General features: G+C 44.5%; 1 protein-coding gene across 1 annotated transcript; it reads right to left on the bottom strand.

Moving 5' to 3' along the window:
* Positions 1 to 657: 657 nt before the first annotated feature.
* Positions 658 to 24,916, bottom strand: zanl (zonadhesin, like). Its single transcript, XM_068588340.1, has 53 exons — positions 24,855 to 24,916; positions 23,965 to 23,987; positions 23,215 to 23,364; positions 22,786 to 23,051; positions 22,115 to 22,199; positions 21,859 to 22,011; positions 21,530 to 21,694; positions 21,337 to 21,434; positions 21,171 to 21,249; positions 20,061 to 21,053; positions 19,695 to 19,888; positions 19,416 to 19,557; positions 19,008 to 19,252; positions 18,722 to 18,870; positions 18,410 to 18,538; positions 18,137 to 18,275; positions 17,692 to 17,833; positions 17,084 to 17,280; positions 16,817 to 16,955; positions 16,321 to 16,437; positions 15,853 to 15,977; positions 15,248 to 15,393; positions 14,029 to 14,172; positions 13,645 to 13,752; positions 12,927 to 13,096; positions 12,011 to 12,213; positions 11,626 to 11,770; positions 11,174 to 11,421; positions 10,778 to 10,955; positions 10,455 to 10,563; positions 10,269 to 10,363; positions 9,995 to 10,171; positions 9,416 to 9,621; positions 9,180 to 9,324; positions 8,953 to 9,050; positions 8,699 to 8,845; positions 8,123 to 8,287; positions 7,884 to 8,011; positions 7,495 to 7,766; positions 7,198 to 7,406; positions 6,724 to 6,868; positions 6,332 to 6,579; positions 6,115 to 6,244; positions 5,815 to 6,016; positions 5,122 to 5,283; positions 4,822 to 4,952; positions 4,244 to 4,446; positions 4,013 to 4,148; positions 3,712 to 3,852; positions 2,938 to 3,031; positions 2,328 to 2,372; positions 1,532 to 1,575; positions 658 to 713 (listed from the first exon to the last, which is right to left on the bottom strand). The coding sequence occupies exons 1-53, from the start codon at positions 24,914 to 24,916 to the stop codon at positions 658 to 660; spliced, it is 8,622 nt and encodes a 2,873-aa protein (XP_068444441.1).
* Between the last annotated feature and the right edge of the window lie 676 nt (positions 24,917 to 25,592).

Genomic DNA, 25,592 nt, shown 5'->3' with positions numbered 1-25,592 from the left:
TTCTTCTCTTTTCTTGACCGATATAGACGCCGCGAGTAATAATCATTCACATCCCCCATACTTTGAGGAAAGATATAACAATCCTCTATTATCTTTTAGTATCTGAACATATTAGATTTTTGCTTTTAGTTTGAATAAAGAACAAACACAGGCGTTCACATTTTGATCATTTATACATATTTTGTAATGATCCGGACAAGTGGTTTAAAACGAGTAAAGTTAAGTCAGTAAAAGTGTAAAACAATATTTCAATATAGTTTTTTTATTACTTTGAGTAACAAATGTATCTTTTGAGGACAAAAATAGTTATACATGAGCCTGCACAAAATATTAGAAATACATTGACATTGGCTAATCACTGACATATCCCAGACTGCAGCATTTAGTTTAATGATTCTTCATAATAAACTTTTGGACGAAGACAAACAGGTTTTCTCTTGTTGCACGCATCTCATTCCATAAATACACAAACACTTAAAGGCACACACAGATTTCCACTTTTTTTTTCTATGGACTAAAATTACATCTTCAAAAGCATAAGTTAAGAAAGCAAAACATGAGCATATGAACAATATCTAAAATATGAACAACAATCTTCCTTCATTTCTTCCCAAGGCCTGCTGAAGGAGCGCTGTGACGTTCAGGTGACGAGTGTCATCACATCGATGTCACTTTGTCCTTTCTGTCGTCTTCTACGTTTGAATATGGAACCGCTGTCAGAGGAAGCAGAGACAGATATGAGATGTGAATAATCATCAGGAACAATTTGATCCTTGCATCTTTCTGCAGACGTTACGATTATTTGGGGGCGATTGCGGATTCTTGAAATTACGCAAATACTTGGAACTCGTTTCCTTTTTCAGACAAAACATACACAGAATGTTTTTGGGGGATAATTTTTCCTAATATATGGCTATTAAAGCCTCAACTGAAGCCGTGTATTACAACAGAAAATTAAATCAATACAAAAATCAAGCTGGAATTAAATTGAATCAAGATTCAAAGGGATTAATGCTGCTTTTGATACTAATATTAATTCCTGTAGCGCATATTATCCGCCTGCAAATATGTGCGTCGGCCTCTAATGCTATTATTATTAACTCTTTCTATTACCATGGGGTCCATGTTTTCTTATATTAACTTTTAAAGGGTAATTTCAGTATTTTTCTAAATGTTTTCTAAGCATTATGGAAAGAATATTACAGAGAAATAAAACCTTTTCCTTTCTGTTGCTGTTGACCCCAGTAGTCACTTAGACATAAAAAATATGTAGACACTGATGCCATTTCAGCTTATTCGGCTTTAACATTTTAGTGTGAACTAAAATTACATAAAGTAAACAAATCCTTGTGAGTAACGGTGCATTTGCTGATGAGTCAGCATGTCAGCGGTGCTAACTCGAACAAGTTTACAAAGTAAAATGTTATCGTCTATTTTAAATGGAGCCCCGAGGTCAACGACCTGTTTGAGTATTTTTTCCGTCTCGTGAGCGTAATCTTTATTCTCCGTGAGCAATAATAACCATTCTTACTTGTAGATTCCATGCTGAGCTTCTTCTTGTGAGACTTGTTTTTCCTGCGGACAGAAAGAAGCGAGGTGAGAGACGTCCAGGTGACGTGACGGACGAGACACGACGCGGTGAGGGCCGGTGAGAGGCCGGTGCTTTTAGACAGTGAAGGGAGAGTGAAGACAGTGAATCACACCCTAACCCAGTGGTTCTCAAACTTTCCCTGTCACGTCCCACTTTGGAGGGAGAAAAATGTTCAGGCCCTTCCGCCCCAACAAAATTGTACCAAAAAGGGTCCAACCTTTTGTGAAAAATCTGCTTTTTCAAATACTAAAACGAAGAAAATTGAAATCCCGTTCAAGCAAACTAGATTGCTCCATCAGGCAAAAACTAATAACGTGTGCAATCACTTTGTTAGAACAATGCAAAGAAAGTTCGATCTGTCCAAAAAACAAAAAACTTTTTTTTGCAAAAAAAATGGTTGGGTCCCTGTTTTCTCCCTATAGTTTCATGTTGAAGTGTCTTTGAGCAAGACACTAATGCCCGAGTGCGTCGCAGCGACACAAAGCTCCTTAATTACGAAGAATGGGTAAAATGCAAGGAATAACTTTTTCCACTTGGATTAATAAAAGATTCTTATAAAATAAAAAGGGAATAATTTTTAAGAATCTGCCCCACCTGTAATACCTCCGTGCCCCACTAGAGGGTCACGCCCCACAGTTTGAGAACCACTGCTCTAACCCTTCCCAGTGCTGATACTGCATGCGCCCAGAAATCCCCGCCAAAACAAAAAGGTGACGACACTGTAATGTTCTCTCACCCACTGTGAGACGACTGCTGCCTCTGAATTACATAAACTTGTGACCTGTAAGGAAAACGCAGGAAAATGGATCTGGACCTTAATGAAAGGTTTAGTTTGTGTTTAGTAGAGGACAGCGGAGGTGACCTCCGGCTGGGACCCTCAGGGCCGGTCAGCAGTTATGAGGCGGACACACACACACACACACACACACTTATATGCACACAAACACACTCATATGCACACACACAAGCACACACATGCACAAACACCCTCACACGCGCATACACACACACTCATCTACGGAAGGGGATTAGGGCCACATTTGAAAAAGTCATTTTGGGATTAAAGTCAGAATTCAATGAATGACTTTAATCCCAGAATAAACTCTTAATATTTCATACTTTATTCTCAGAACTCTGAATTCCAGAATTGTGATTGTGAGATTAATGTCAAAGTTCTAAAAAAAATAATTACACAACTAATATTCTGACATTAAACTCAAAATATGAACATTTAACTATTCTCATAACTCCAATTAGTTTTTCCCCATATGGCCCTAATCCTCTTCCGTACACATCCTCTCACACACAGAATGCTTTGATAAAGAACAGAACCAGCTGGGACTCACTTGGCCTTTTTCCGGCAAACGCACGCGACGGCGGTCACAATGATGACGACGACGACTGCGGCCAACACCGCTATCAGGATGATCCACTTGGTTTCTGTCACAAGCAACAATCACATTCATGAATGACTGTTTCCCATCAATTAACCCGTTGAAAACTGTGGAACCAATTTTGACCTCTTGTTCGCTGTGTTTGAGTTGTCGTAGGAAGCCCAAATTAATTCCAATACTTGTGTTTATTGTGTGTATTTGTTCGGCAAAGTCTTGGGAAAAAAAAAATGTGTGTCTGCAAAAAAAAAATCACTTTAAAAGATATTTAGATCTTAACTCTGAACATCCAGCATGATATGAGCCAGATTCCCCAAAAATGTCTCCTTGAGCGGTCAATAAGACACCTTTTTGGAAAACTTAGGACCTAAAGAATCGGAATCTGCAAAAAAAGACAATAAAACAAAGACTTGTCCTGTTACGAAGGCGTTTCAGTCAAAAAACTGTGTCGTTCGGTTAAAAAAAGGAAAAATGTTACGTATTTTATGCGAAAAGATTCTCTAAATGGGGCACGCTGGGACTTAAAATTGGCGCCTGAGGATTTTCGTGCAGGGTTTGTAAAAGATTAAAGATAAAAGTCAACGAAATCTACAGAAAAAGTCAAAATCTTTGGATAGTTCACCTCATCATGAGTACATTTTACATTCTTTTTTCATTTAAAACAGCAGAAGTCTGATACAGATGTTCAACTGTCGTGTAGTTTGACCCTGATGAGTCAACCGGACGTACCCAGTCCTCCTGTGGCCGGTATGATCTCCACCTCGCAGTTCGTGCCCTCGAAGCCGTCCGCACACTGACAGCTGTACGTGTTGTTGCTCGTCTCATCGCACTTCCCTCCGTTCTGACAGGGGGAGCTGAGGCAGGGACTCGCTGCAACAGAGAAGTCCTTACGTTGGTTGACGGTTGTGTACGCGTACATTTGCACACACAAAACAAAATATATTTGATTGTTCGTGAAAAGGGCTTGCATGGTGTCAAAGGGAGGATATTGAGTGGATACATTTTAGTAAAGAAAAGCACAAACACACACCTCTGTAGCAGTCCCGTTTGAAGTCAAAGATGGTGCAGAGGAAACCGCTCTGGCAGGCCTTGGGCTGGCACACGGCGCCGGTGCTGGTGCACTCACAAGCCTGGGAACAGTCCTCAGTCACGAACTTCTCCTTCAGCTGCGAGAAGCGGAGGTGGAGAAGTGAGGCGGAGACGGGTTAAAAGAGATCATCACACACACAGATACACACTGTGACTCCAGAAGGCCTCTTACGGTGTAGTATCTGTTGAGGAAGGTGCATCCGCATTGCGTGTATGGCACGCAGACGCCCTCGCTCATCACGAAGCCTGCCGCACACTGGCAGCCCTCCATGCAGGAAGTGGCCTCGCACTCGGAGGGGGCCGCCAGGTCGGCGCAGGAGGCCGGGCAAGGCGACATGCAGGCGGAGTAGGCGCTGTTGGCATCACAGGACATGACTGGGAGGGGATGGGGAGAGAGAGAGAGTAAGAACCAGGATGCAACCTCCGGTTCTGCCGAGGGAAGCCGACGCGGAAGTGTCTTAAATCTTGCATTCTCTCTAATGGCCATCGGGGGGCGACTCCTCTGGTTGCAAACAGATATCTGATTGTATAGAAGTCTACAGAAAATGACTCTACTTCTCTCTTGATTTATTCCCTCAGTAAAAATTGTAAACTTGAGTTCATGGTCTCAATCTCTAGTTTCAAGTCTTCAATGCAGCGTGATGTTCATTTCGTAGATTATGCTTCATTTAGAGTCAAACTGACAAATAGACAATGTGCTGAGAAACACTCCACTGTCGTTATTCCCGCATGATGTGAATGTCATCTTACCACAGCCGAGCTGCTTCCGCCAGGATCCCAGTTTGACTCCGGCCTCCTGACAGGCGACAGTGTACGCTTCATAACTGGCACAACGCAGCGCCGCACTGCCGGCCTCAGCACACAGGTCGTACACACAGTCACTGAGAGACAAACACACAACAGTCATATTTAAATTTGAAGTGAGGGTATGAAGTCGATCATGTGTTATGCAGCAATTTAAACTGCACTGCAACTCTGTCCAGAGGACAGTTTCCACACACACACACACACACACACACACACACACACGCACACACACAGGCTACTCACTCCTGGTAGGTCTGAGGTGGCAGGGTAGCATGGCAGGCAGCAAACGGCCCCTTGGTGTCAGACAGCGCTCCACACTGGGTCACGCTGTTGTAGTCATTAAGCTGAGACTGAGAACAGTCTGACGTCTCGAAGCCTGAATCTGGATCGGTCTCTACCTCTCGCCTGGACAGACAGGATGGAAAGACAGAGGAAATAGAAATGATTAAAACTGCTACGTCTCAACTCCATACCAGATTACCGTATAATTTGCTCGGAAAATCCAAGGTCGAGCGATTATGATTGCCAGAGATTGTGGGAATCTTCTGATCCTTCCTCTTTCACTCCGATCTGGTGGAAATATCCATTTGACCTACATTTTGGTTCATGACAAGGTATCTAACACTAATATTACTGGGGATATTCAGGCACCCAACATAAAGACTCTCACTGTGGTAAATTATTCAAAGTTTAGTTATTACTTTGAAAACATACAGCTTTTCTGTATTTTTTTTCATTTTGTATCTCTTTATTTTTCTTCTTCTTCTAGTTAATAAAAACAATTATTATCCCCACTAACATCTCTTCATATAGGTATTACCGATGCATATTTACCATATTTCAGAAAATAGCCATTTAAAAAGTATTATGATAAGTGGTTCAAACAATCGATGCACATGAACCCTCATAGTTTATATTGGCCTACAGTGGACCTACCTGTGAGCGTGGACAGTGTGAGGAAGGTTGAAGATCTTCAGCCTATCCGCTTGTCGGTCACTGACCCTCCAGCTTTCTCCGAACGTGTTCAGGTCCCTGACCACTACTCCATCCGGCTTCATGTACTCATTTCTGGTGATGCCATCGTAGTTTCCACATAGCCCCCTGACAGAGTTCTTATAGGTGCTGGGCAATATGAGCTCTGATACACAAACAAAAAGATGGAGGCGGTTGTGTGTGAATGGATTCACAAACGAGCCAACGCCAGTTAGTGAATGCCAAGGTTTCTTCTTCTCTTACCTCCACGACTCTTGCCATCGAAGCGTACAGTAAGTCCAAAGTCGGTGGCGAGCTGGACCTGCCTGGAGTTCATTGTGATGGTCAAACCCTCAACTGGACTGAGAGGAGGTGCAACACGCTCCCCGTTCAGCTAGAAGGGATGCAAGATTATTTCACTATGTGCTTTTTAACGCAAGCAAAAACAAAACTTTAATGAAACTAAAAACAAACGACTGACTAGGACGATCTTCTTCTGCAGGAAGCGGACATTGAAGCCGTAAACGTCAACGTAGATCTGATCCAGGAACGACACCCTCCGGTTCCCCCCGCGTCTGATGTTCTTCGCCCTCACCACCAGGGGCGACAGGGAGTTCTGCAGGTTGTGGCCCTGAGTCAGGACGTAGGTGTAGGGGCCCTGGAAGTGATGGGTGAAACCATCGAATGTTCGGTAGTGAGGATCCCCAGAGATGCTGCACTTGTCGAACTCTAGATGACGATGTCAATGAAGCAATCAAAATCGGTTAGGATTTCAACAATACCTTTTTTTTCATGTTCAAAGCCTTCAACACGTCCACTGCCCAGCTACAACATGTTGGGCAATCACAGGTAAAGCCGATCAGAGTGACTCACTGGTTGGTTTGCAGGTGACGTCTCCTAAATTGTCCAAGGCACACACCGAGTTGACGTTACAGCTGTGGTCCTTACACGTGATCTGGCCACCGAGGTTGCAAGTACATAAATCAGCACATTTATCCGTCAGCCACGAGTCTCCCACCTACACACACATGCACACACACAGAAAACACATTGTATGTTTAGAAACAAAAAAGAGATATGGCTATGTGTAACATTATTTCTTTTAGTTCCCAAGCATAGATGGATCACTGAATGGGCACGGGCCCAGGGGTGCAAAGCTGCACAATGTCCCTAAAACAGGCAAAGACTCAAAATGACCACAAAGAAACATAAAACAACTCCAAAGAGACACAGGAAGGCTGTAAAGAGACCAAAACAACTACAAAGAGATGCAACACAGTGACGTTCTATGATGAGACATCCTGTCTATGCCCTTCAGGCCATCGGTAAGCCCTGCGGTCCACTCACATCATGATACTCTCCGTTGGTGGCCAGACAGCCACATTTGTTCAGAGGAACACACTTGTTGTCGCTGAGGACGTAGCCGGCGTCACACTGGCATCCCTCCACGCAGGTGGTCGGCGGGAGGTGGCAGAACATGGGGAAGAGGTCGGAGCAGGTGGGGGGGCACGGGGCGGTGCAGTCCGAGTAGTGGCTGTTGGGAGTGCAGGGCACGGCTGTAAGGGAAAGGAAAAGGCAATTATGAAAAGAGGACTCCACTGGAATCTCTTATTTCACCTGTTAATGGACGTGGCCGTAACTCACGACAGAAGGTGTTGTTCCTCCAGCTGATGGTGACTCCGGCGCTCTGGCAGGCCTGCGCGTACGCCTCCACGTTGTCGCAGAGCGTCGCCTGCATGCCGTCGTACTCGCACATGTCGTAGATGCAGTTACCCAGGAAGGCCTCGGCGTTCACCAGCGGGTGGCAGGGCTTGAAGCGGTCGGAGAGGATGACCTCGGCACACTGAGCCTCATACAGCTTCTCTTCCTCGGCCGTGCAGTTGGGGTGCACGTCTGGACGAGTGTCCGGCTGGCAGCTGTGGGGGAGGACGCGAAAGTGTGAAAAAAACAACAGGCATAGATTTGACCATAAACTAGCTCAGACTGTCCACACCATCACAGTAAACCATGTGGGATGGCTGTGAGCCACTTACCCAGGGTCACTGTCCCCATCTGATTTCCAACTGTTTCCTAGTTCAATCACATCCTTGGCTGGTTTCTTGTTGGGCATGAGGTTGTCATCCGAGGAGTTGTGGTTGTAGTTTCCACACATGCCGCACAGCTGGAGAGGAGGGAGGTGGAGCAGGGTTATTAGGAGCGCTTTGTTTGTCTGACTTGACAAAATGTGGGGGGTGGACAATGAGACAATACGACGGGCCTCATGTCTTCATACCTTGTTGAAGTATTCTCCAGGAACCGTGATCTCCAGGTGATGGACCCCATCAAACTTCACCTGCAGCCCAAAGTTTGTGTCCAACAGACTGTAAGTTCCACTGGTTATCACCTTGGCTCCGTCCAAGTCAATGGAAAATGGGGTTCGCACCCGCCGTCCATTCACCTGAGACAAGACCGCGAGACAACCAACACAGTTAGTCGTTGGCCATATATTAGTGTTTCCTATGGAAATAACATTCTGGTCATCAATTTTCACCTGGAAATAAACAATGATTAATGTAGTGCTCTTTAGAAGATGGGGTAGTTGAACTCTTTGGCCTCTGGCGGCCAAAATGTGGATTACAACAACAATACAAAAACATCATTTTTACCTGCAATTTGTTTTTTCTTATCACTTACAAAGATTATCTTATTATTTTGACTTGTTCCTAAGTCATAAACAGGTGATAAAATATTAGATCAGACTGAGAAAGGGGATCACTAGAAGTTTTTTTCTCTCTTTGTCTTATGGCTTCTGCAGTTTTTTACAAATATGATTTAATATATGTATTTTTAAAAGAAGGGTGTTCCTCACCAGAACTCTGCGGCTCTTCTGCAGTTCCACCTCCGTGCCGTGGGGCAGGAAGACTTTGACGGAGCGGACATAGGAGGCCTCCGGTTGACCGCGCTCCTCGTTTTTAGCTACGATCTTGAAGGGAGTTACCTTGGTGGTGTTACACACCTAGGAAAAAACATTTAAAAAAACAGGCTTTTATGTTTCCTACTGTTTCAGAATACACAAACAGATGTTTATCATATACAAACTTAAAGGTGAAATTCTCCCCGTACCTCCACCAGAGTGTAAGTGCAGGTGCCCATGTACGTGTGCATCACGCCATCAAAGGTGTAGTAGTGAGGATCTCCAGCCACGTGACACACCCCTTTACCTGAGGAAGGAAAACATGAAGAACACATTTGGACGAATCATTAGCAGAACTACAAATATTCTGAAAAGGTATTTTTTTTATTGTTGGTAAAAAGGTGTTGTGGATCTTTGGCCCTCCGGCCCGTCTTACCTGTAGAGTGGCAGTCCAGGACTCCCTCCACCACTTTACACTCCTGTGCCGGGCTGCACTGCCAGGGCTCGCAGGTGATGTTGCCGTTGCCGTTGCACTTACAGCGCTCTGAGCAGTCCGTCTCCGTGAACCAAGAGTCTCCCACCTTCATGCACGGTGCACATGACGGAGAGAAGCTGGATGTGTGCTCAAAAGTGGTTTATTGCACAAATTAACCCCTCCGCCCAGACACTTACCGGCCTGTAGTGTCCGTCTGCGTCGGTGCATCCGCACTCGCTGAGCGGGACACACTTGTCTCCGCTGAGCAGGAGGCCAGGGTTGCACACGCACCCCTCCACGCAGGGCTGGTTGCAGGAGCCGGCGATCGTAGGGTCCTGGCAGCTGGGCTGGGAGCAGGCAGGGCCGCACGGGTTGTAGTGGCTGCCTGGGGGGCACTTCAGAGCTGGGGGGGGGGGGGTGGACAAGGGATGGTTAAAGGACGTTTTGTCAAATACATGTGAGGGATTTTTTTCTCCAAATGTAAAGTGAAAATTTGCAAGCGAGAACGGCCGCTGCAAGGATCCTGCAACGTACATTTACGTCTTTTCCATCTTGTTCTTGCTGTGTTCTCTTATGAACATGAATACATTGTGACATATTTTGCACTCTGCAGCTCACGTTAAAGCAGTGTTTAAGGGTGGCGGTGGATGTATGATGAAGTCGATGTAGCAAAATGAATCTCAGAGAACACGTTTCTCTCTTATCCCAGCTCCATATTTGTAATTTACTTCCCCCTACAATGGTTCTTATGTGCGGTCCACGCGCAGCAGACTTACGACAGAAGGTGTTGTTCCTCCACGCGATGGGGACTCCTGCGGCGGCACACAGGTCGGCGTAGCTCTCTATGGCCTGGCACAGAGCCACGGTCTGACCTCCAGTGGCACACATGTCGTACACGCAGTTCTCAAAGTACGGCTCCGGGGCCACGACGGAGTGGCAGGGCTTAAAGATTCCTGAGGACCGGAAAGCACAAGAGACACACTCGTTTTACTCAAGGACCACTTTCATCCGTGGCAACAGGCGGAGAAAGTGTGCGACCGCGTGTCATACCGTTGGGATCCGTGATCATGCCGCAGCTGGTGGGCTTCTTGGCCTCTTCCTCCACCTCTTTATCACAGTCCTCCTGTCCCCCACCGTTGGTGCAGCTAGAGAAGAGGCGGAGGATTTATTAGAATGGAACAAAGTGAGGAGTTTTGCAGTGAAATTTGTATTCTTGTACTGTGTGATGTGACTCACTCGGGCCGCGGGTCAGGAACCTGCCAGCTGTCTCCCAGCTCGTTGGTGTTGGCAGCTGGTGTGTTGTCTGGCTTCAAGTTGTCGTCTTTGGAGTTTCCATTGAAATTTCCTGCCGGGGAAACAAAGATTACGGACTGTCTTTGCGACAGTGTTTTGGTTGGCCTGGTAGTTCGGCTTTAGAAGTAGCTGCCATGAAGAAATGGACAAAACCTGGATTGGAATCTATTGTGGTTCGACAAGAAAATGTCTGAGTTTAAGAATTCCACAAGTATGAGGTTTATTCTGGGATTAATAGCCTGTAATGGGACACGACTGGTTCTTACCACACATGCCGCAGAGCAGGTCGTTGTAGGAGGTCGGCACGGAGACGTCGGCGTGGTGGTTGCCGTCGAAACGCACCCTCAGGCCGAAGGACGTCTCCAGGACGACAAACTTGCCGCTCAGGTAGATCTTGACGCCGCTGATGGAGGTGACGGGCGGGACGACCACCGTCCCGTTGACCTGGAGGACACGGAGACGTTTATTCTGACGGAGGGCAGAGAGTGTCTGTATGTTCCAACCCACAAGAAGATTTCTCCAAAGACGTTCACAATTATAGAAGACTGAGAAATCAGTAAATATGCACATTGAAGAAGGGCATTTTGGGCATTGTTGCGACAAAAAAAACCTAAACGATTACTGGTGTTATGGACTAAGCCGCGTCTCCTCCGTCAACATACCTGGACGGTGCGGCCCTTGCCGAGGACGAAGGTCAGCCCGTTCACGTTGACCACCACGGCCCTGACGTAGGAGATCTTCTTATTGCTCCCTCTGAACTCGTTCTGCGTGTCCACGGTGAAGTATGGCAAGCCGGAGGAGACGTTGCAGGGTTTGGACAGTGTGTAGGAGCAGGCCCCCATGTAATGGTGGGTGCGCTTGTCGAAGGTGGTGTAATGGGGGTCGCCAGACACTGAGCAGATGCCAGTTCCTAAACGAGAGAGCATTACTTAGTTTGAATATATTATACATCGGTATATTATCATACAGGAAGCATTTTTTATTTGGCAAAATACCGTCTCTCAATAAGTCCAACTCTTCTGCGTTTTATCAACTTTGGCTGTTTCCATACAGCTTATGTAGTTCTGTGCTGTGTGTGTTGTGTGTGTGCTGTGTGTGTGTTTGTTTGACATACCCAAAGGACGACACTCGTATTCTCCATCCTGCAGCTGGCAGCTCTCCGTGGTTGGTTTACAGCTGGTGTTGTGACACTGGATCAAACCTCCACTGTGACACACACACTTCTGATCGCATCCCTCCAGGTACCAGTTGTCATTCACCTGACAAACACACACACAAATATGGACATTACACACAAGTGTCAGATCCAATCCCTTAGCAAAAGCGTCATTGTTCAGATGGATACATTAGAATGTCGTAAACTAAAACAGTGTTCATGCTTTAACAGTGAATTGCGGGAATGTATAATGTCTCATGTTTCCATTTTCATATTCTGCACAACTGTGCGACTTGACTGAGGTCGAATCCGGCTCTGAGACTCTACTAAGCCTCCTACTCACAGGGTGATAGCTCCCGCTGGGGTCCACACAGCCACAGTCCTTCAGCGACACACACTTGTCGTTGCTGAGGATGAAGCCCGGGTTACACTCACAACCCTCCACACACACGTTCTCGCAGCCGGGGGACCCGACCACGCCCAAACAGGTCTCGGGACAGGAACTGGCACAAAGAGTGTAGGAGCTGTTGGGAGGGCAGGACAGGGCTGCATGGAGGGGTCGAGATGGAGGGAAAGATGAGGAAGACAGGGATGAAAAAGATGAAGGTTAGGATGTTGGAGTGTTTTACGGTCCCATAGCACATGGCAGCGCTAACCTACCGACAAACGGCCAACATATACTTCACTGCTGGCTTGTTGCGGCTTGTAAACAGAACATAACATTTAAAGGTGGCTCCTTCTTCCTTGTCGGTGAGCGGTAACCTCAGATTAGAAACGAGCTTTGGCTGCTTGGCAGTTGGCCTCGCTATATCTCTGTGTTTTTATTTTAGCGCTGTTTGCCATTTTAGTAGCTTCCATTTGGGGCTTTCCAACAATCTGACACCTGGTCGTTTCTATAGGTTGATGCCCAGAAATGTTCTGAACACGGCAAAGTAAGAAAACCATTGGATAACTAAACTGAATTGAATTGAATTGAACTGGATAAATATTTAGGTTTGCACTGAACTAACAATATGGGCAACAATTTTGATAATGTGTTGAAGGTTCTGAAAGGACAAAATAGTCCAACTCAAAATGAATTAATAGGTAATCATTGGATTCATCGGTCATTCATCGCAGCCTTTGTTTGATGCTTTGCACTTGTGAAGACGGTCTCGTCGTCTTATGGCAGTGCTTTGATGATTTGATCCATTGAACAGCAGTCGAGGTGTTTATCTCCGGCTACCGAGAAGATAAACGATAAAACCCTGGAGACTTACGACAGAAGCTCGGAGTCCTCCACTGGTGGACTTTGGCTCCGGCGCTCTGGCAGGCATCAGTGTAGGCCTGCAGCTGGTCGCACAGGACGCTCTGCTGGCCGTTGAACTGACACATGTCATACACGCAGCTCTGGAAGAACGGCGTGGGATTCACCACACTGATACACTCCCTGGAAACAGAGGAAAGAAACACTCAGATGGTCCATCAAAACAGATAACAAGCTGTGGATTTCACTTATGATGTCATCTACCCCTGAGAAAAAAAGCTGGAGCCAGATTTATAGTTCTGCATTCAAGGGAAACAATATCTATAAAAACTAAAATATATAAGTGTTGGTGTTTGCTTTGGGTTCAGAGTCCAATGCTGTCCATGTGATTTTCCAAGAACAAGCTATAATTGTAATCTGAAGGAGTTACATCAGATAATGACAATCTCAGTGAAGATACCACAATCTGTAAGCCCCTTTCAAAATAAAACACACACGCTTTCTGCAGTTGTAAAGTGGGCACAACATTGAACCAATAAACCTTCATTTGAAAACACTAGAACATGTGTCAGTATGTGCAGTCACACCTTCTAACTACACTTTGTCCACAAAGGGTTATCTGTCCCTCCATCCCCGCCAGATAAATAAGCGCTGACTCAGCTCAGGACAGAGCGATGTCAGTTTCAGGTGAGTTTGAGTCAGAAAGTAGGAATAAGAAGCCGCTCGCTCACCTGAAGGGTCCAACAGGGTCTTTGATTTTTCCACATTTGTCCGGTTTCACCACCTCGGCCTCAAGCTTGGGGTCACAGTCCGGATCGGGCTTGGTGCCTGGGCTGCACCTGATCAATGGAAACACAACAACAGGCTCACCTTTCATTTTGCTCACCTCAGGACTCATGGCACGGCCAACTTTGGACATTTAGGGATAATTCATTTTCTAGAAAACACAATAATGTTCATGCAGTTGTGTTCAACTGAATGCCTGCACGGATTATAACGTCTAGTCACGTGTAGTTTAGTCACATGCTTGGACTACATGTGACTCTCCAGGGAAAGTTCAGAGGAAATCCCTAAATCGTCGCCGCTGACACTAAAACAAGTGCATGTAAACTCACGAGTCATCCTCATCCTCCTCCGTTTGCCAGCTGTTGCCAAAGTCGTTGACATTTCCCACCAGAGAGCCGTCTGGTTTGGTGAAGTCGTTGCCCGTGTTCCCATCATAGTCGCCGCACAGGCCGCACATCTGGTCGTAGTAGGAGCTGAGAGGACGAAGACGAGGAGAAAACGGGATTAAGAGATGAGGAGCGACGTCTTAAGAAGACTTAAAAGGTCAAACAGTGATGGAATTCCTTTGATGGAAACCGAGAAACGAAGAGACAAAAACGCAGAAATCTCTTTATCTGAAACTATTAATCTGGGCATCGTCAATATCAAATATATAAGCAAAGTATTAAGAATGTTGGAGGGTTTATTAGAAATAGCAGATCACGGCAGTTGTCATGACGTACATCGAGATTAAAGTCACCATCTGCAGTTTATAACCTCATATACTATTTTGCTCCACCCGGCCCATATCGATTTGTCTTTCAGGGTGTTTGACCGCTTTATAAGCTTCTGGAGACGGTCGTGTTCATCTTTTCAGTAGCAGAAATGTGACCAGAGAACAAATCCACAGCTACATGAAATATAAAATGATTGTTTTTCATATGTTTTTTTTTTCTTCATTTTGTGGGATTCCAAATACAAGGAGACTATCAATTCAGTGTTTGGTGGTTTAAGCGTTCCAGATGAGTTTTTTTTTTTAAAGCATTGATGGGACACCATGTTGGGTTGATTTTCAGGAAACTTAACGAGTTACATTCATCCTTATTGTTTGTTAGTGGGTGGAGCGAATAAGGGGTCAAACAAACCCAGGAGACCGCTGGTTGTGTCCTGTGTCAAACCAAAAGTCCAATTTGACTTATGTGACCTTAGCTTTGCTACATAACTTTTGTAATTTACCATCCGCTACATAACAAATCGAATTATTTAAGGATATAGACTTATTACAACCAACATTTTCAATCTTTTCCGAATCTTTTCCTAAAAACTCCGTAAATCTATGGCGGAAGTTTATTTTGAAAAGAGACTGTATGGATGTAACCAGCATAAATTAACATGTGTCCTGTGAATACAGAAGTTTTTTTTTTAAATGATTCAAACCCTGACGTCTTTTGGTTGGTTTATTTCTGTTGATCGTCTTTCTGTCGAGTGTCCCAGCAGCCTTCTCTTTTCATTTTGGCCACATTTTTGCACAGGTTGTTTTGGTAAACTTGTTGACGGGGTGGGACCTACCTGGGGACTGAGATCTGGGCGTAATGGTTTCCATCCCAGCGCACCCGGAGGCCGAAGGGCGTCTCCAGGGTGATGTACTGACCGGCGAGACTGATAGTCATGAGCGGAGAGGGGGAGTGAGGGAGGGCCACTCGCAGCCCGTTAACCTGTGGGACGGCAGCAAAGACAACATGAAGAAACAACCCTGAAGGTACCCTTCATACTCAAGCTTTTCCCATTTGACACGTGAATAAAAAATGAAAAAAACAGCACCAAGGGATTTAGTATTTTAGATCCCTACGAAAAAGCTGTGGCCGGGTCAAACAGATAAGCACAGGAGACGATGAGGAGGACGAGCGTGGGCAGATTTATGGGATTATGGCATTAAATACATTCAAGTCAGGGATAAGATCAAATAAAAAGGTGAGGAGAACAAAGGATAGGCTTGCAATTTCTCTCAACCAGAAGATTAAGATACGTGGCGAGTGATACAGCTGCTGCTTGTGACGCACATGTGTGCACACATGTCGTCCCCCGTCATCCTCCTGTGATCCCGACGGCTTGTGAAAGTACAATTATAGACACAGAATCCATGGCGTGACGCTGTATTTGGTGTCCACACTGACCAGAGTCCTGCGGGCCTTCATCAGGGTCACCGTGATGTCGTTCACGGTGACGTAGAGCTTCTTCAGGTAGGATACTCCTGCCACTCCTCGCTCCTCATTCTTCCCTTCCACTGAGAACCAAGGACCTGCACAGGGAGCGTGAAAACACTTCATTGTCTACTCCATGTCTTATTAAACCCCATGTGAATTCATCGCGCTAAATGTTTGTATACTGTATACTGTTCAAAGATGAACTGTGGGATGAGTCAGACTAAATGAGTGCTGTGTTTATTTTGATGTACCATGTAGCTGCAGTGCCACCTCCTGGTGTGTTTTACAGCCCCTCTTGAAGTGATACGTGCATGTAAATGTGATTTGACGATGTGTTTTAAGAGCTGTGGCAGGTCAACCAATTAGCAAGACAATGTTTTAATGAATGACAAAAAGAATCATGTGGAAATTAGATAGTGATAAATGTCTTTAACCTACCAGTTTTGTTCCCGCAGGTTCTGGCCAGTGTGTAGGTGCACGTTCCCATGAAGCTGTAGAACTTCTTGTCAAACGTGTTGTAGTGAGGATCTCCAGACACCACGCAGTCCTGAGAGCCTGAGAGAGAGGGACATCAGAACACAACTCAGCCAAAGCAAAAAAAAAGCAAAGATCAGGGAAAAGACCAGATTCTGTTCCACAAGTATAAAAAACATCATTGAAAATGACTCAAATCCAGCTAAAGTATGTTGTGTGTTTCTTTCCATGTCTACACAGCAACACATTACCACCCCCGTACCCAAAAACATAGATTTGCTGCTCAGTAATGATCATACTGAACCCAAATATGGACCTAGTCGTTGTTACATCCTCATTCCCTGACATCACATCTCGTTCCCTTGTACCTTGCATGTCTCGTAAAGTACTGGTGCACAAACTTATTAGTAATTCATACCCAGCTCAGTTCATTTGGATGGTGCTTTGGGTGTGAACTTACTTGTGGGGTAGCAGCCCAACTCTCCGTCCTTGCTTTTACACTCGTGCATTGGGGGGCAGTCAGTGGCCTCGCAGGTGACGAAGGGAGCATCACACCTGCACTTCAGTTTACAGTCCTCCACGTAGAACTCATCTCCAGGCTGACACACACACACACACACACACACACACATACATGAAGAAGTTTAAATTGGAGACCACGATATCCTCACAATGGTCAAGTCTCCCACACACACCATTCCCTGTTTGCTTATCAAACCCATTGTACCTCATAATACTGTCCGTTGGTGTGTTTGCAGCCACATGAGGACTTCTTGACGCACTTGCCGGCGCTCAGAACGTAGCCCGGGTCACACACACAGGACTCGGAGCAGGGCCCGCCGCAGGAGGGAGGCTTCCCGGTGCAGGTGTCCTGACAGGGGTTTGCACAGGGCTCATAGTGGCTGTTGGGGGGGCAGCTCAGGGCTACAGTGGGGGGAGGACAAGAGGGGGAGGTCAGTGATAGTGGTGGGCGAGAAGATATACTGAGACATTTACTGATGTAGCCAGCCATCACATTTTTGCATGTAATCCTACATACAAAAATGTGATGCTAGAATTAATTCAAACTAATTAAATAGTGCAAAACGCCATTCATAGAGCAGATTGTAACTTAACACTTGACCTAAAACATGTATTCATGTAAGCAAATTAAAATGGTTAAGTGATGTGCTGAGAAAGGAGTAATTTCTTGTTGAAGTCAGTAACATCCATCTGCATCACTAGTCTGACGATTTTGGGTCAGTTGGGATTGATTTCTTATCCTGGGACGCTTGACAAATCTTGCACTCCCTATTTCCCTCCATCCACCTATCATATCTTCCACCCAACACTCACGGCAGAAGGTTTCATTCCTCCAGGGCCGGATGTTCACCCCGCGGTCCTGGCATTCGTTGACATAGGCCTCTATGGCTTCGCACAGAATGGGTCTGGCTCCATCCAGCTCACACAGGTCAAAGAGACAGTCCCTGAAGAAATTCTGAACACACACACACACACACACACACACACACACACACACACACATACATGCCGTTAGTTGAGCTGCAATGCCTTACTCTGTCTCCTAATTTTCCAAAAGAAATTGAAATTTATTTTTTTTAAGTCAAATTCTCAACATCAAAACTGAGAACTACTTTGTATTGTTGCGTACTGCATAGGCCTGTGTGTGTCTGTGTGTGTGCGTGTGTGTGTGTGTGTGTGTGTGTGTGTGTGTGTGTGTGTGTGTGTGTGCGTGCGTGTGTGTGTGTGTGTGTGCGTGTGTGCGTGTGAAATGACTTACATTTGGGTTGACTTTAGGGTGGCACACAGTGAAGGGACCTTTTTTGTCCAGCAGGATGCCGCAGTATCCGGAGCTCTCATACAGTTCCTGCTCTCCCTCATCACACTCGGGTATGGTGGTGTTGGGTTTCTTGTTACACCTGTCAACACAGACGGCCGGTTAGGGAATCTCGTTGTGTTGTTGGTTAGTTTTTGTACCCTAGTGATTCTGACCATTGGTTTGAAATGCCTCAAAACGCCATTAAAAATAAACAGTCATACAAATGTAACTCACTCTGGATCGGTGTTCCAGCTGTGTCCAAATTCATTTGCATTGGTGGTCAAGAGTCCATCTGGTTTACGGAAGTCGTCTTTGGAATCTCCATCGTAATCTCCACACAGTCCACACAGCTTGTTCTCATAGCTGCAAGAAAATTTGCTAGTTAGTGATTTCTGGAGGTGAAAAAGCAACAATTCAGTCCAAGAGTTTGTGACTTGCTTTCACTCCAACCAAGTACGTGTGTTTTCACTGGTGATCAGACTTTCTCCATTGAAAAAAGGGTTCTCTGGGGTCAGGGTAGGAATGTAAACTTCAGTCTTTGCTCACTCTTTGATCACTTTGATGTCCATGAAGTGGTTTCCATCATAACGAACAGTCACGCCAAAGTTCATGGACACAGTGTAGTGCTTTCCTGACTTGAACACAGAGACACCAGGGGCCGGACTCACTGGAAGGTTTACATTGCTTCCGTTCACCTGAGTGGGGAAAAACAAGTGCAAATAAGAGAATGAGTGTTTATTTTCTGCAGATAATTTTGGACATTAGCTCTGGTAAATAACGTAGATAATACATCTGCTAAAAAAGTGACTTAGTTTCTCTCCTCATTTTGTACCTGCACAGTACCCCCTTTGAGGATGGATATCTTCACCGTGTGCACGTGAACATGCACTGCCTTCACATAGGAGATGCTGGGACTGTTAAAACGATGCTCATTGTCAACGTGGACCTCAAAGTGTGGAAGAGTTGTTTCGTTGCAGGGTCGAGACATCAAGTAGCTGCAGTTGCCCATGAAGTTGTACTTGCGTTTGTCAAAGGTGGTGTAGTGTGGATCACCACTTGCTACGCATGTGGATGTACCTAAGGCATGAGAAACGTTATGTTAGCAGTTATTTAGTTAATATAAAAAGTATTTTGTGTGTAGCCGATGAGAACAGTTGAAACACTTTTGCCTTCAGATGTGATTAGACTGCAAGAACCAGTTCCTGTTGCAATTTCTCGACAATTTACCAGGTATTATTACCTTTAGGATAGCATCCCGCAACACCATTAACATTGCGACACTCTTCAGTGGGGTCACACGAGTTGTCAACACATTGCAAGGTGTAGTTCCCCGCACAGCGACACAGCTTTGAGCAGCCATCTCCAAATATAATCTCGCCAGGCTAAAACAGAATTGAACAAAGGCTCAATATTGGTAGGATGTCAATAGAACTACATTGTACTTCTTGTCGTTTTATAATTATATGTTTTTACTTAATAGGAACGTATACGTAAGGGTACACTAACAAGATTATCTGACCTCATAATAGTTATTCTGGTCATCCAGACATCCACATTTCTCCAATGGGACACAGCGCCGGCCCTTGAAGACAAACCCTGGTTTGCAGAAGCAACCACTGATACAGGAGCCAGAACAGTTGGTGGAAGGTTCCATACAGGTGGGGATACAAGCTGGACCACATTCGATATATTCTGCATCAGGAGGGCATGGTTCTATGAAGCAGAAAGACATAGTTGTTAGATGAGGGAAATGCATATAAATGATTATTGTTAAAAAAAAATTTAAAAAACATACTTGTTGGCTTTGGTGTAGTTGGTCTAACAGTTGTTGGTTTGGGTGTAGTCGGTCCTGGAGTTGGTGGTTTAGGTGTAGTGGGTCCAGGAGTTGGTGGTTTAGGTGTAGTCGGTCCAGGAGTTGGTGGTTTGGGTGTAGTCGGTCCAGGAGTTGGTGGTTTAGGTGTAGTCGATCCAGGAGTTGGTGGTTTAGGTGTAGTCGGTCCAGGAGTTGGTGGTTTAGGTGTAGTTGGGCCTGGAGTTGGTGGTTTAGGTGTAGTGGGTCCAGGAGTTGGTGGTTTAGGTGTAGTCGGTCCAGGAGTTGGTGGTTTAGGTGTAGTCGGTCCAGGAGTTGGTGGTTTAGGTGTAGTCGGTCCAGGAGTTGGTGGTTTAGGTGTAGTTGGGCCTGGAGTTGGTGGTTTAGGTGTGGTTGGTCCTGGAGTTGGTGGTTTAGGTGTAGTCGGGCCTGGAGTTGGTGGTTTAGGTGTAGTGGGACCTGGAGTTGGTGGTTTAGGTGTAGTCGGTCCAGGAGTTGGTGGTTTGGGTGTAGTAGGACCTGGAGTTGGTGGTTTAGGTGTAGTCGGTCCAGGAGTTGGTGGTTTAGGTGTAGTTGGTCCTGGAGTTGGTGGTTTAGGTGTGGTTGGTCCTGGAGTTGGTGGTTTAGGTGTAGTCGGGCCTGGAGTTGGTGGTTTAGGTGTAGTGGGACCTGGAGTTGGTGGTTTAGGTGTAGTCGGTCCAGGAGTTGGTGGTTTGGGTGTAGTAGGACCTGGAGTTGGTGGTTTAGGTGTAGTTGGTCCTGGAGTTGGTGGTTTAGGTGTAGTCGGTCCAGGAGTTGGTGGTTTAGGTGTAGTTGGGCCTGTAGTTGGTGGTTTAGGTGTGGTCGGTCCTGGAGTTGGTGGTTTAGGTGTAGTTGGGCCTGGCGTTGGTGGTTTAGGTGTAGTCGGTCCAGGAGTTGGTGGTTTAGGTGTAGTGGGACCTGGAGTTGGTGGTTTAGGTGTAGTCGGTCCAGGAGTTGGTGGTTTAGGTGTAGTTGGGCCTGGAGTTGGTGGTTTTGGTGTGGTTGGTCCTGGAGTGGTTACCGGTGGTAGAGGAGTTGTTGGCGGAGCTATAAATAAAAAACGTGTTCTTATGTTTCTTATGAAAACAGCTGTCATGGACACAGCATACACATACTGTTGATGGTGCAGAGGGCAACTTGAATTCCAGCTGGTCAGTTTCTCACCTTTGCAGGCCATGACACAAACAGCATCAACAGCAATATCGGTTTCAGAGGTTTCTCCAAAGGTACCCACAATCACAAACTGAAATACATACACATGTGACAAGAAAGTTAATGTAAAACTATGAACATACACACATACAGAGACGGCGAGAGTTCAAGTATTTACCTGAATGCCAGCAGCTCCCAAGTACCGGATCTCTGCAGGCTTCCAGCTCTGACCCTGGTTACCCCTTACAGTGTAGAGCGCAGGTCCAAGGATTCCACCTGGTAAACCGAAAAATAAATGTAAATGAAACAAGTGTGTTAAGGCTGTCTGTGTTTCTGTCTGTATGGCCATTGCAATAAATTAACTATTTTACCTGTGAGGGTGTGGACGCTCAGCTCCATGGTGGCGCTGGTGCCGTACAAGTAGTAGTGGAAGGTGAGGTCCAGACATCCAGAGGAGGTGGTTATTACAGGACTTCTGATCTGAGACTTGAGTCCAGGAAAAGCCTCTATAGAATCCATCAACATGTATAAGCCCACTATGTATGGAAGGAGAAAAAATAACAATTGTCTATTTGGTAAAAATAAATTTAAATCAAATCAGATGAAGTAAATGGCAAAATTTGTACAAAATCAATAATAGGTTTTGTCGATATGTGTTCACATTTTTGGAAGCTAAGCAAAAAAAAGAAGATCCACGTACATCCAGGTTTAGAGAAGTCATCATCAGGCCCGGTGCCTGCAGTGTTAGTTGACCCGCTCCACTGTTCAAAGCCAAATATATCAGTATTCTCAACGTGACTCGTCCACCCACACAGGTCATCAGAAACGTCAAAATCACAGCCAAACACACAAACTGTGAACAAAACATTTAGATGATCAGTGATAGAACAATTTGTGTTTGTGCCGTGGTGTGTGTGTGTGTGTGTGTGTGTGTGTGTGTGTGTGTGTGAGCTTACCAGGACACGCTCCTTCAGTGATAACAATGTTGTCCAGAGATGTGTCACAGGAAGGACTGAAGCCTCTCTGAGCCTCAAACACAATCTATAGACACAGAGCATACATTATTACCATACATGATTTAAAAAAAAGACAGCAATTGTACTTTGCTTGTGATTTGTAGATTAACAAAATTGTTCTAATCTGTTGAGATTGGATCAACTACTGTGGACTCTGTAGCTCATTTGCAACCCTATGGTTTTTCTTTCACAAGGCAGTAAGTGCGTTTCCATCCACTGTTTTCTTTTTTCGTTGTAATTTGTGCTTATTAGAAATACTATGGCCGTCAACCGTCAAAAGCACCCAATTTACCATTATGCTGCTTTAATAGATGGAACAATTTATTGAGTTGGGTCCCGTGCACTAGGAAGGTCTGTCAAAGCCATTCAGCCATTGGAGATAACCCGAGACAAGTGTATTAGAACAAAAAATTGCATTTTACATTTGCGTGCTTTTTTTGTGCAATGCACCTGCCAGAACTAAATCATACATTTTGGACCAAAAAATGTAATTCCTTCATGACCAAATTGCTGGGACTGGATCCTAGTTGATATATTGCTGCTCTCAGCTAAAGGTCCCCAATTTGCTGGTAAAAGCAACATCTACAGTAAAGTGTTCTGTTCACACTCACATTGATGCTCTGACTGGTGGGTTTTGACACAGTGACCGAACCCTTCAGCCAGGATGGACTCTGGATACCCTTCTTCTTCCAGACCTCCTCCTCGCCGGTGGACCTCTTGGCCAGAACCCTCAACACATTCTCACTGTCCGAGCCGTACATGTAGTATCTGAACTGTACACAGATCTGAGAGGGCGACGATGAGAGAGTAGGGCTCAGCAGACGCACCTTCTGCCCATTAGACACATTGTCACATTCATGGTAGATATAGTAGCCCGCTGCAGACAGATTGAGACAGAAGAAGACGTGTATTGAGTCATTATTCAGTGATTCTATCTTAAGACTCTCCATTAACCTCAATCATGGCCTAGTGAACCCTACTGGTTCCACAAATTGTACAGAAATAAGATATTTCAGATAACCTATCCATTGAGAACTGACCTCCATCAGGGTAGTCTCCCTTCGGGCCAGTTCCAACTGTCGGGGTTGGACCTTTGTGCCGGGTCCAGTCACCATTGTCTGTGGTGTCCTGAGTGAACCCGCAGAATGGTTCACTGTCCTGGTTAAAGTCACAGGAAGCCAACGCTACTGCTGGAGAAACATAAACACAGCACAGGCACTTAGACAAATGGATATTAAAGAGCTCAAAATCAGCAATTTATATAATTTACCACCAAAACTATTTGGGGTCATTATGATGAATTATTGATTGAAGTTATGAGCAAGATCTTGCTTTCTGGAAATGTTGGTTAGATGAGAATAGATTTGTTTTCAGAAGAATCCCACTGAAGTTGGGATATATATTCAAGAGACATTTGTAAATCAGTGAATAACTGCTTTTTTAGGTAAACCAACTGCCCACAAGTAAAACTTCAATACCCCTTTTGTATGTACATTGCAGAATAGATGCAGAGGACGGTGGACAAAAAGCCTTGAATGAGGACTGATATCCCCCTGTAGTGTTGTGTTAACACATCTGCACAGTGTAAAAGTGTTTGTTGGTTATAGATGGTGAAGCTAAGGAGTTGTAAAGAGGTAAAGTCCACATCCATGCTAACGCCTGCGTGGTGGAGTCACATGCTGTGCCGCTGCCTCAACACTGTGTGAGCGTGCCATCCAACTTATACGATTCATCAAATTTAGATTGAAGAAAAATACACATGATTTATTGTATGATGAAAACCAACATACCATCTCTCTGTGTTTTCTGCAGGCTGTAAAAGAGAGAGAGACACACATGAAGAGATTTAGGTTTGTTTGTCAAGTTTCATTGAAAGCACCTTGTTTCCCTCATCAAATCAGCATTCCATGTCCTTTTAATTACAACAGGTTTAATTCATCAAAACAAATAATAATAACGGTGACCCGTGCATGAGTGTGTGAAATATATGAACATATATATATACAGCAGTATATATATATATATATATATATATATATATATATATATATATATATATATATATATATATATATATATATATATATATATATATATATATATATATATATAAGTTTAATGCTGCAGCAGATAAAAATATGTTTTTGTACAATAAAGTCCCCATAAAGTCATTATTGATTGAGGCATTATCTTAATAGGGAATTAATATCAAATCACACATTTTTTTTTTTTAAAATTTCTCCTTGGAGATTAATAAAGTACTTTTCATTTTCATTCATTCATACCACCGAACAGCAGTTCCCAATCCGAGGTTCTGGAATCTCAGGAAGGTAATTAACATGGTAAGAAAGAACTACATGTGTATATATTTTTTTTAATTTAAAATTTTAATATATAATTGTCATTGAATACAATTCCAGTCCAAACACACGTAACTCTTCTGAATGACTACGTAATAATACATGCAGAGATCTGAATAATTATCATTGTGTTTGATTAGTGGATTGAAAGAAAAGGAATATTTGACCCTCTTTTCTTTTTTCTTTTGCTTGAAACATTTAGGAATGTGTTACGTTTATATAAAAACATAAATTGACGACCAACGTGTTGGTTTGCAAAAATCATACATTGTGTGACAGGAGCGCTCTGTCAAGTTGATTTGATATTTTTGGGGACTCACCTGAGCTCAGCCTGTCCTCCACACATCCATAGCAGCAGAATTAGAAACTTGAATGTATCCATGGCTAACTCTTAGTTAGCAGGAGAGGAAGACAGAGGGACGGAGCGGAGGACTTTATATAGAGGGCTAAAGGGGTTGGGGGCATGTGGGGAGGAGGTGGGGGGGAAGTGTTGGTGTGGATTTCACAGTAAATCTTGTATTACTTGATGTCGCAAAATGCGTAAATGAGTAACTGTTAGTGATAGGGACAGGGTGTGTTCTTGTTGTGCGTGATTTTGTAGGTGTGTATCTGAGTTTGTGTGTGTGTGTTTGTGCCTTTTGACCTCTCACCAAGTGGGTGGGGATGCCTATCAAACACTATATTACGAATGACCAACTTGAACTGTGACACAGTATAGAGCTCATTGTGTAATATACATTATTCCTTGTTCACATGGACACTCCTTTTCATAATTGACGTGTGTGAGAAAAAGGCTTTCCTCTTTCTGTGTAGTGGGAAATGGAAATACAATAACATTAAATTGATTTTACTTTAGACTCAACTTCACAACAAAACAAAAAAAAACACTTGAAACTTGACTTGGACTTAAACACCAATAAATCTTGACTTCACATGAACTCATTTTATTTATTTATGCAAAATACAGTCACAGGTGTTTTGTTTTAACCAAAAAAAATATAGGTTTTAAAAACATAATGGCATTTAAAATTAGATTTGATAAAAAGTGCTGTATGAGC

Source organism: Clinocottus analis, unplaced genomic scaffold, assembly GCF_023055335.1.
Source record: "Clinocottus analis isolate CAN_PGR_092001 unplaced genomic scaffold, fCliAna1.0.p SCAF_21, whole genome shotgun sequence".
In the NCBI taxonomy this organism is placed as follows: domain Eukaryota; kingdom Metazoa; phylum Chordata; class Actinopteri; order Perciformes; family Cottidae; genus Clinocottus; species Clinocottus analis.
This window is presented reverse-complemented; position numbering and strand designations above follow the sequence as displayed.

Excerpts from the sequence above, each read along its gene's own strand:
- zanl (XM_068588340.1), bottom strand. The coding sequence starts at position 24,916 with ATGGATACATTCAAGTTTCTAATTCTGCTGCTATGGATGTGTGGAGGA. Across the intron at positions 19,558-19,694 it reads ACCAGAATAACTATTATGAG|CCTGGCGAGATTATATTTGG; the intron begins GTCAGATAATCT and ends ATTCTGTTTTAG. Across the intron at positions 6,245-6,331 it reads TGCAGAAGAAGATCGTCCTA|CTGAACGGGGAGCGTGTTGC; the intron begins GTCAGTCGTTTG and ends CATCCCTTCTAG.